Source organism: Rhopalosiphum padi, chromosome 2 (assembly GCF_020882245.1).
Source record: "Rhopalosiphum padi isolate XX-2018 chromosome 2, ASM2088224v1, whole genome shotgun sequence".
Classification (NCBI taxonomy): domain Eukaryota; kingdom Metazoa; phylum Arthropoda; class Insecta; order Hemiptera; family Aphididae; genus Rhopalosiphum; species Rhopalosiphum padi.
Window position 1 is genome coordinate 60,234,310 of NC_083598.1, and position 11,284 is coordinate 60,245,593.

The 11,284-nt window shown below is 25.5% G+C and overlaps 2 protein-coding genes across 3 annotated transcripts; both read right to left on the reverse strand.

The window, feature by feature from the left end:
- Positions 1-1,170: 1,170 nt before the first annotated feature.
- LOC132922797 (UDP-galactose transporter senju) lies at positions 1,171-4,527 on the reverse strand. The gene is made up of 5 exons (XM_060986504.1): positions 4,232-4,527; positions 3,237-3,351; positions 2,586-2,632; positions 2,020-2,507; positions 1,171-1,948 (listed from the first exon to the last, which is right to left on the reverse strand). Exons 1-5 carry the CDS (start codon positions 4,323-4,325, stop codon positions 1,676-1,678), a joined length of 1,017 nt encoding a protein of 338 aa, XP_060842487.1. The 5' UTR covers positions 4,326-4,527; the 3' UTR covers positions 1,171-1,675.
- Positions 4,528-5,546: 1,019 nt separating this feature from the next.
- Positions 5,547-8,853, reverse strand: LOC132922795 (lariat debranching enzyme). Of its 2 annotated transcripts, none has more exons than XM_060986501.1 (8): positions 8,647-8,853; positions 8,352-8,567; positions 7,996-8,287; positions 7,826-7,926; positions 6,771-6,906; positions 6,319-6,533; positions 5,777-6,228; positions 5,547-5,711 (listed from the first exon to the last, which is right to left on the reverse strand). In XM_060986501.1, exons 2-8 carry the CDS (start codon positions 8,546-8,548, stop codon positions 5,614-5,616), a joined length of 1,491 nt encoding a protein of 496 aa, XP_060842484.1. In that variant the 5' UTR covers positions 8,549-8,567; positions 8,647-8,853; the 3' UTR covers positions 5,547-5,613. The 2 variants fall into 2 exon arrangements, with proteins under 2 accessions (XP_060842484.1, XP_060842483.1); XM_060986500.1 differs by having other exon boundaries at positions 8,636-8,853.
- Positions 8,854-11,284: the final 2,431 nt, after the last annotated feature.

Consider the following 11,284-nt stretch of genomic DNA (forward strand, 5'->3'; position numbering starts at 1 on the left):
GTCATACTTGGTACAGTAGAGGGTGAGATGTTCGACTGTCAGTGGTAGGTTGCATTGGTGGCAGGTTGATTATTATTCATGGTTGAAGATGAAAGAATGATTGAGATGTGTGTGGCCGATTCTAGCTCTTGTGATGACAATATCTACTATACGGGCTGCAGTGTTAATGGGGGATCGCCATTTTTGTATGGTTTTTTAATTTGTTATCAGAGATAGAGTCCTATTGTGATTGCCATTGCTGGATGGAAATTCGGTTAATAGTTTTTGATAGGTCTTTATTTGGTAATGATTTTATAGCAGTTGATTCAGCGGATGATATCGTTTGGTTTGCTAGTAGCTCAACTTCTTCGTTACCTTTAATGCTAATATGTGAAAGGACCCACATGAACTCAATAGTACTTTTTGAGTTAGCTATAATGTTAATTATTTGTTGAGAAATTGCATTTGATGGGTTGGGGGATAATAATTTTAATTAATATTGAAAAAGTTAACATTATTGGATAAAATATATCAAATTAAAGGAAATTTATTATCAAAAATGTTTTTAAAAACATTTAATCACAATTATTAATGATATACATACATATTATATAGTATTATAATAATTAAGAACAAAAAATAATACAATTTATATGTTTTGGCAAGAATTAACCAATAGATACAAATAACCCAAGTTACCGAATTAACAATAGATTTAGGTACAGGATACTAATAGAAAAATAAATTACTTATAACCATATAAATATATTATTATAAAATATCAAGGCTAATAGCTCTGTTCTGAATCATTTTACATGCTATATGATTTCTCATAAAATTCAAATTTAATTAATTCATTGTCTACTCAATGACCAGGTATACTGGATTTCTACTAAATAACAGAATGAGTGCACTATTTTTTTTTATTTTAGTTTGTGTGAAAACTGACAAGGGATACTTAGGTGAAAATAAATAAGTAATTATACCAAACTACAAGGAATACATGGAAGTAAAATGAATAAGAAAAATGGTGTTGACCTTTTTTCACTTTGGATGTTTATCAGCATTGTCAGCTACCTATGTCCTATGTGTCATTTAAAATAAATGCAGAAATATGTGGCACTAAATAACACAAATTGTTTATAGCCTAATAGGTAATAATTTAATGTAATAATTATAATTAGACATATATTTTGATGATATATATTGATGTTTATTGCAACTTAATACAACAAAAATAAATTACATTTGACTATATTATATTGGTAACTAATAACAATAATATTAACTGACTTATTTATAAAATAAATAATTTATATTGACTAAAACTAACATTATCACATTTTATTTTATATTTATGGGATAATTTAATTAGATTACAGTAGAATACATAATACATGGGCATGACTTAGTTTCTTTTAAAGGATTACAATTGTTACTTATACAATTAAAAAATAGGAATTATTAGGCAATACAATACAAATGTTTTGATTTTCAAATAAATTATAATATTATTAGTTTATACTTTATAGTATTTAGGTACTTACAGTTATTGAAATATAATAATAATAGAAATATAGACACACAATATATAATTTATATAAAAGTTATATGTATACAATATTTAGGTGATAGGAAATTAAGTAGGTGGGTAAATATAATATTTTATTTTAATAATTATGTATTTAATTAAGTTTTAAATATTAATCATATTTTTATTATAATTAGTAGTTGGTGGTGTACTTTTAGTTATAGGATGTTTGGCATAAACAACCACAGAACACGAAACAATACAAACAGCTGCCACAGTCTGCATAGTAATTGGATATCCTAGAAGTACCCATGACAATACAGCAATAAGAACTAGTTCAATTGCTGTGGCAAAAACTTTTATGATTGAATTTAAGCTGTGTAACAGTAAACTAGTTACAACACCATACATGGCACTATTTAATACAATAATCATGACCTAAAGAAATAATGATAATTGTTTTAATTAATTTATAAGAACAAAATACAATAATATAATTAATCTCATACCATATAATTTTTAAAAATGTCTGTTTCTGGAGTATTGCTTTTGTTATCATTATGTTTAAATATTATCCACAATAGTAAATTACAAAGTATTGAATCTGTGTACATATATATATTTTGTACATAAATATTCACATTTACACCTTGACCTTTTTTAAGTAAATATTCATTGTAGACACCAGCTAAACACGAGCAAAGTATTTGAGTCGACATCAACAATATACTTATAAAAATACTATAAGGCTGTTGTTGGATATTGCCCTCCATTTTTAACTCTTTTATGATACATCCAACAGTCAAAAGAACTAAAGACAACCATTGAATTTTGCTGAGATCTTTTTTAAACAAACACTGATATACAATACCAGTGAGTATAACTCTTAGTTGAAGAAGAATAAAATATGTAGTTGGGTCAAATATTGATAGGTTCACGAAAGCCAAATTATTATATAGGCAGTAGAGAAATGCTGGCACCATATAGAGAAAGAGTACTGATAATAAAAATCCAAATAAACATATATAAGTATAAAGTATATATATATATATAATATAGATCAATAAGTACTGACCTGTATAGTTATCTCTAGTCTGATCAATAATGTTTCTTAAGGGGTTACTGCGAAACAAAATTTACAATTATTAAAATTAGGAATGGACCGATACTCTAGAATCTTCTGCTGTAATATCTGATTTTATTGATGATATTGACTTTTCTCAAAATAAATATTTGAATCAATACCGTAAAATAAAAACAAAATCCATCAGCGTCAGTGGCATAGCTAAGACCATTTTGTCAGGAATGACATGGATATTTCATAACTTTAACAAGTTATAAGGAATAAAACAAACACAATTATATATATGTATATTATTATACTTATTATTTTTATTTTTATATAGAATATTTTTAGTTTTTCTAACCAGTCAACATAGTATGTAAAAAAATAAAAGGTTTGAGAGTTGATATATCACCCATATTATAACTACTTAGTTATGCCACTGATCAACATAATATCACTAATGCACAAATGCACTTATTATTATTATTTATTTAAATTTAAATTGTATTTACCTAAAATAAATTTATTTAAACTTTTTATATGTTAAATATTAAGATTATATTAATAACTTGTAGAATTATTAATATTTTACCTAGGTAGGTAAATATAAATTGTATTATATTATAGGTAGGTATTTTGTATTTTAAAAACTTTACTTACTCTTTGCAAAATAAAAATAAGGATATAACTAGTTTTGTAACTTCGGTTAAAATAATTACTGAGACAATATTATAGTTATAAATGCCTTTTTCTTGTGATAATTTTACTAACAATCCTGCAAAAGAAAAATAAGTTTAAACAATTTCAAATGTAATATTATACCTATTTAGTATTTATATTCAGAGAAAGATATGGCACCTATGTAGACATAGTAATTTCCATGTATGTCCTGACTGCTAATGGTCTCAAAGCCTAGAAAGGCATATTGTTTGATTATTTTTTATGGATTGTATTAAAAAATGTATCTATATAGTTGTATATTAATATTTTAAATTAGTTTACAATAAATAATAAGTTGGTATAAATTATTTTTGATATTGTATAAAAGTATGCAAACATGAAATGATAATGTTCACTGAGACTGGAGTGATTTACTCTCTTAAAAAAAGAAAATATAAAATCATTATAAGTTGAAGCAAGAGATATATACAGTTCTACACCATCTCCTTTTCATATACATTTTTTAAATGAGTGGGTATTTGTGATCATCCAGACATGTGAATAATCACATGTAAAATAAAGCATATTTTTTTCAATTATTTTTATATGTAAATCAGTATAGTGAAGGGTTTGATTTGAAATGTATGGTATAGTATTTATGATTTTACGTAGCATGATATTCAGAAAAGTTCTTATTTTATTTAAATTTGTTTTTTTAGCTGCATTCCAGTTGTATCCCCTAAATCCAGATCAATTTAAATAGTGTCTAATATATTTTTAAAAAAATATAAAATTATAATATCCATGAGTGATCTTAAGATATTTTACTCGTAACAAAAAAATGTACTATCTTCGCCGCCAAATATAGTGTATTTGTTTTTTTATACATATAAACAATTAGATAATTTTAATTCATCTATTGTTAAATGAGTTTATCATAAGGCAACAGGGAGAGAAAAAAAGTAATTAATCATTAATATTAACTATATTTTTACCGTGATTCATCGAAAGTGCAATGTACAAGACAAATACAACAAACGATGTTTTAGTAGGAAATAAACTAGTCCAATTGCTGGATTTCCACGTCATAGTTGTTGATTATATAGCTATCACTATTAAGTTAATATAATATACTAATCCTCATTGAACAGGAATTGAACTAAGTGTAGGAGTGAAAAATATAAAATACTATTTGTTCATAAAAAAAATACTGAAAATTAATGACTACATTTTTTCAAATAAATAAAAAATAAATCGTTGATGGATACTTGATACGGGCGTAATGTAAATATATACTAGAGATAACACCACCGGAAATATCGTTGACAAAACGATAACGTGATTATTAATCCGTTCTGACTTCGGGGAACATTGAAATGAAATCATAAATTATTAAATTATTATTTATACTGTTTGTATAGGTCTATAATTGCTATATAGGTTGTAATTTAGTAATATTTATATCTAAAGGTCTTTTTTAAGTACCAAAATGGATATATACTATAATAAATATAATATATGTAAAAAAAATATGTTTATATATATATAGACCCCCTAGATACCTTGTTGACTAACTACCTATTTTAACAATAAATCATTCAACTTCTAATTGGCATTATATAATATTTAATAGTTTGATAAAAGTTATTTTCGTATTATTGTAAGGATATAAAGAATTCTAGATCTTAAAGATTTCAAAATATTGTAAACATGATTAGGTACTAGCCACTAGGATGATGAAATGTGTAAAATAAATATATTAAAGTATCTAGGTCATTTAGGATGAATATTACAAAATAATGGTGTTTTTGAGGATGAAATCAGAAATAGGATTATGTGTGAATGGATGAAGAGGAGAGAACGATAGGTAGTTTCCAGTAGTTTGGATGGACAAGATGATACCATTGAGATTAAAAGGTAGATTTTATGAAGCAGTTTTGATGCCAATCAACATGACATGTAAGGATTGGAATTTTGGACAGTGGATAATTAATCAAAGCAGGGAGTAAGTATAGCAGAGATGAGAATGTTATGACCACGGATATAGATACCATACTAGTATCTATATCCGTGGTTATGACTAAGGAAGATTTAAAAAATGTAATCATTAGTGGTAGTAGTGGTACCAATTATACACAAAATGAGGGGCAGTTGAGATGGTTGAGATTGATCATGTTGTGAGGAAAGGTGACTGGGAGACACTGAAAGTAACTATGGAAATAAATTTGGAAGGAAAGATAGGGAGAGGAATACTGAAGAGAAGATGGATAGACAGAATAGAGATAGAAGCAAATAATAAACATGAGCACATAAATTAATTATGTTATTTATTAAAAAATAAACATAAGTTGTTAAACAATTTAAAAAATACATAATACTATTCACAGTCATTGTCATAAGTTTGTTGATAATTCCTTCTTTTTAAACATTTTGTTTTAGTGGTTATATTATTTACTTCAATATTTACATCGGCATCTAAAATTTTTTCAGTATTTTGTATTAAAATAATTGAAACATTTTAAGTATTTTACAGCATTTACCTTGTGATTGTTGAATGTCTTCATCAGATTTTTCTATAGATTTATTTGGTGTTGTGATGTTGGAGCAATTATTAAAAAATGAATTTTCATTAATATTTGAATATGTACTATCATTTTTTGGTTCAGGTAGTATAAATGGAGACATTGATAATTTTTCTGAAGACTTATTTTCTATTTCGTCTTCATTATTTGAACACACAGTAGAGTTTAAAAATGATGAAAATGTAGAATCCATTTCATGTTCGTTTTCAGTTAAATTAGAACGAGACCATTGTCCTAACAACAAAGCAAGAGGGTCGTCAATACATAATTTCTCACAAAAATTAGTAGTCTGAGGATTTGTCTTCGATTTATAATTTTCAAGAATAATAAAATTGTTTGGGATTCTCAAGTTATGAGAGAACATGTTAAGGACAGCTGTCTTTTCTTCTTCAGTTGGTGTAAAATCATACCTAAAAATAAATTAATAATTTATTGTAAATTCAATAATAGCAGAATAATTGATATAAAGTATAATGAAATTAAATAATTTATATAAAAACCTTTCTGAAGCAGTAGGTCCTGGTAAATAATACATATTACTATTGGTGTTTAACAAATGATTCGTAAGATGCAAAATTGAAAGCCATTCAAGGTCATACATTAAATCAATTGATTTAGAATTATCATGAGGAACATCTAAAATCTGTAAAAATCTTTTTTTTGGCAAGCACTTGTCAAGTGACAAGAATTTAGTAAATCTTTTCTCCATTTCTTCCTGTTAATTTATAAAATGATATTATTAAGTAACTATATACAATAATACATTATCATTAATCATGCATATAATACATTCACTAATCCTAATTTTTTCTTTTATCAAGCATTATCAAACATAAAGTAAACAGATTTATTAATTTAAAATAATGTATAGTCCTATCATACTCGTTTCAAAGTGATATGAGTATTATATATAAGTATATAACACACATAGAAAGACATAAAAAATAGTTACATTATCATCTGATGTATGGTTTACTATGGCAGCAAATTTACAATGAAGATGAGCAGAAAACCAGTATTTTGGTTTTAATTCATCCAATAATTCTCTTGTAGGTTTACTACCCAATTTGCCTTCTTTGATATCTGTTCTAAAACAATAAAAGTAAATGTAAATTATTAGTTTTTTACTTCTTGATTTTTATTCAAGTAAGTATGATAATTAAAATGAAAAAAGTCTAAATTTTTAAAACTTAAAGAATTTTTGTTAAATAGGAAAATAATAAAAATGTAACACAGTTATAATGAGTAGATGGATAATTAAGCTAGCTTTAACATAAAATATTATTGAGAGATCCGATATTACACCCAAGCGGTATAACAATTTGAATCCACAAAAACGTCGGCAAGAACAGTCCCAACATTTCTATTTTTTTTTTTACTTTTCTCCAAAACTATTATAGCTAAAAAGTTGGTTGATAGTTCATTAAAAAGGGATTATCAAGTAGATACAAAAAGTGAGATTAAAAATTTTCAAAAAAAAATTATTGAATTTTTTACAGTTAAAAAATTAGTTATTTTTGTTAGATTTTCATTTAACATAGTTGACTGGTAGATTACCGAAACTGGAGAACAGATTTTTTTATTTGGGGTCTTGTTAGATTCATATTGGCTAGGAGAAGTGCTGTTATGAATTTTATCTTCAATCGTTAACTCACTACAAAGCTATAAAGCTGAAAAACATAAATAAATACCCAAAAAAATGTGTTTTAATTTTTTTTGAAGCTCTGTAGTGAATTATCTATAAAAGATAAAGTTCTGAAAATCTTCGCTGCACTTCTCCTAGCCAATGTGAATCTAACAAGACCCCAAACAACAAAACCAGCTCTCCGGTTTCAGAATCTATCTCATTAAATGAAAATGAAAATAAAATACATTATACATACATATTAAATATAATTAATAAATTTCTAAAAATTGAATATCAAGAAAGTTTACATGCAGATTTCTAAATGTGCAAGCGTTTTTTTAATAAGGATTAAAATGTATTTTATTAAACATTGTACTTACTCAAAAAAAGGTTTGTATTTAAGTAATTGTTTTAAATTGCCATAATTTTCTATTCCTTGAGGCCAATCATGAGATAACATTATGTCAATTGGTTGTTTCAGCTATACAGGTTAAATAAAAATATATCTAATTTAATTGAATTTAAAATAAACATTAAGTTTTATATTTACTTGTTTTAATCGAAATACTTCCAATTGTCGAATATGATATATACTTCTTTTTGTTTGTTCAGTATATGGTTGTTTTTCATACCTACCTCGCATGTAATCAGTTGATTTATAAATACCAGATAATCCTCCAATACGAATACCGCCAACATTAATTACACCAGCTAAACCCATATAGTATATATTGGGTGCTGCCCAACCACCATAACTGAGTTCTTGCAAATGATTGGAAGCCTCATGGTTTCCACCAATAAATATAGTTAAAATTGGTGCTACTAATTCTCCGGTATAGTATCTAAATATATAAAAAAAATTTCTTTTATTTTGAAAATACCATTTTTTTTTTTTTTAATGCTAACTTGTGAAAAGTGCACATTAATCTATATTTTGGTGGAACTGCCATTGCTAAAAGATCTTCATTATTTCGTGTTGCTTGAAAATCTCCACAGCATATTAGCAAATCTACTTTTATGTTGTCACGTTTTTCAATAAATTCTATTGTATTATAGATTTGCTGAAGCTCACCATGAGCACAGCCTTCAATGGCAATTTTCATTATATTTCTTTACTAATATCTACAAATTAAATAAATTAATAAGATACATTTAAATTATAAAACGATTATATAACTACTGAAACATACTTGTAACTCACTTCTAAAGCTTAAAAGGTGTTTGTATTTTTAATACAAAAATCAATATAATATTTTAATCAAAAAGTATTACTTATTTTCAATTCTAATTTTTTAAAACTTGAATATCTAAAATTCTTATAATTTAAATATAACTATATTCTTAGACCATATTGATATTATAATAGTATAGTGTATTAGTGTATAGATTATATAATTTTTCTTTTACCATTTTAAACATTTAAATTTCAAAATTTTAGTTCTATTCTAATTATGATAAATAGTAGTGATAACAGGACAGTGTGTACCACATCGTGGTGTGTACAATTTGTACTACTACTACAAAATATTTGTTCCATCTTCTAAGCAAGTTATATTTATTATCGCATCGATGATAACTGATAGTAAAAAGTTTATCTCAGGACCACAGGAGTCGCGTGACAAATTTTTTATTAAATTACTAATTTTTATTTTTTTCACAATTCTCAAAACACCAATTAATAACAAAGGTAGGTAAATTGTAATCTTTCAGTTATTCAGTTATTTAAACGTCGTTTAGTTAATCGTTTTTATTATTATAAAATTTATTTTTTTCTATTTTTTTATTATGGATGTTTCAGAATGAATTTTTTAAGCAATCTATTCCAAAAAGCCGCAATTATAAACAGAGCTCCTCAAATATTATCAGCGTTATATACACCATCATTTAATGGATTATCCATAGTCCCTTCTAGAGGATTTAAAGTTTTTGGAAAAGTAAGAAAGCGTTGTAAGGATTGTTATTTTGTTACCCGGGATCAACGATTGTACAATTTATGTAAAACTTTTCAAAAACATAAGCAAATGAGTATCAGACACCAAGACAAGGCTTACTATATTCTTACAGGTGTACAGCAAAAAAAACAAAGGGAATGGTGATTGAATTAACCTTAAACTAACAAATAGTTAAAATTATATTTTTTAATGATAAAATGTATTCTATAAATTAATATACTTTAAAGTTAATAGTTATTTGTTGTATAGACTGAAATGTAAGTAAATATATGAAAAATATAATACTTATTTTATTGCATTTAATTCTAATTTGTAAATTATATAATTGACATTATTGCCTGTACTGCATAGGCGCAATTTAAATTTTAAATTATGGAGGGCTATTATAATTTGCATGTATGTACTGTGTGTATGCTTCCAGATATATAAAATTGGAAAGGGATAAAAACAAACCATTTTGGGAGGGCTTTTTTTTTATATAAAATTTTTTATATAAATTTGGTTTTAAGTGCAATATGTCTATCAATGAAAAATTAAATATCTTCCAGATCTTCACCTGTAAAACTTAAAGGTACAAAATATCCTAAAAATTAATAATAGTTTAACCTCTGTTTTATTATTAGAAACATTGCTTAAAAATCCTTAATGGCTTGTTTATTTATTGTTATTATTAGTTGCCAATCTTTGTAATGCTAACCTACAGGATAATAGCTAATAATAAATTATCAAAGTATACAAGAAAACTCATCATAACTACCTGAGTTTTTTTTACATTTTACAATTGACGTTAATTAAAATATGTTAATTTAATGGATAAACACATCTAAAACAAGATTAAGGAACTATTAAAACAACATATATTGCATGTATAATAATGATACACATTAGTACATTACACAATATAAATATAATATGTGAAATATGTCACTTTGAAGCAAAAACTCCTTTGCGCTTAAGTTAATTCAATCCTAAACATGATGTGTATTCTGTATTTATATTTTATTTATTAATAGTTACATATAAGATTTAAGACAGCAGTCTCTGCAGCTACAATACTGGTGCATTCTATTATTTTTAGTTTGAATTAATTTTAGAGAACTATTATGAAAACATTGTAAAATATGTTTATTTTCTTGATAAAATATATAGATTTTACATAATTAATTTCTAAATATTTCATTTAGCTTTGCATTGCATTTATACATCATACATTTTTTTTATCGCATATTAAATATATATATATTACATAAATAAAAATATTCTAAATATACCTAGTTAAATGAATAATACATTAATTTATTGGAATAAACAGTTAAGGTCCTTTTTTGGTCATAGACATAATAGATAATTGTACATAATATTTTATTATGTCTACGGTTATGATTTATATTCATACAACAACCTAGAAAAATTCGAGAGGTTGATCACAAGTCCATTAAAGTGACTACCCCTGTTTATATTTTGATATTTGATGTATGATTTCTGTACAAAAGTTGAAGAGGAAAAGCAAAAACCATAATAGTATGTGATTACAAAGACGTATAATATAATATACGTCTATGGTTAAAACCTACTCGCACATAATTTACTAACCCATATTGTCAATTTTTTATACAATAGTATGATGTACCTACCTACTTACCGAAGAATTAGTCCACGGTCTTAGAAAATTTTCTAAGACCGCGAAACGAATTAAGATAAAAGTTATCTTTTATTAAAAGATATTAATTCGTGGACCGTCAAAGGACAAAGATAAATCATAAAAAAATGGAGTTATTATCATTTCTTACTGTTATCTTGGGAAGAACTACTTAAAAACCCAGATAATGTTTGGGAAGAACTGACCCACGAATTAAGATATACACATAGATAATAAATGAATTTATT

What these genes read in the sequence shown, in the direction of transcription:
- LOC132922797 (XM_060986504.1), bottom strand. Translation starts at nt 4,325, where the DNA reads ATGACGTGGAAATCCAGCAATTGGACTAGTTTATTTCCTACTAAAACA. An exon ending in GACTAGAGATAACTATACAG is followed by an intron (nt 2,508 to 2,585) that starts GTCAGTACTTAT and finishes TTTTATTATCAG; the next exon opens with TACTCTTTCTCTATATGGTG. An exon ending in ACATTTTTAAAAATTATATG is followed by an intron (nt 1,949 to 2,019) that starts GTATGAGATTAA and finishes TTATTTCTTTAG; the next exon opens with GTCATGATTATTGTATTAAA.
- LOC132922795 (XM_060986501.1), bottom strand. Translation starts at nt 8,548, where the DNA reads ATGAAAATTGCCATTGAAGGCTGTGCTCATGGTGAGCTTCAGCAAATC. An exon ending in TTAATGTGCACTTTTCACAA is followed by an intron (nt 8,288 to 8,351) that starts GTTAGCATTAAA and finishes TTATATATTTAG; the next exon opens with ATACTATACCGGAGAATTAG. An exon ending in AAATACAAACCTTTTTTTGA is followed by an intron (nt 6,907 to 7,825) that starts GTAAGTACAATG and finishes TTATTGTTTTAG; the next exon opens with AACAGATATCAAAGAAGGCA.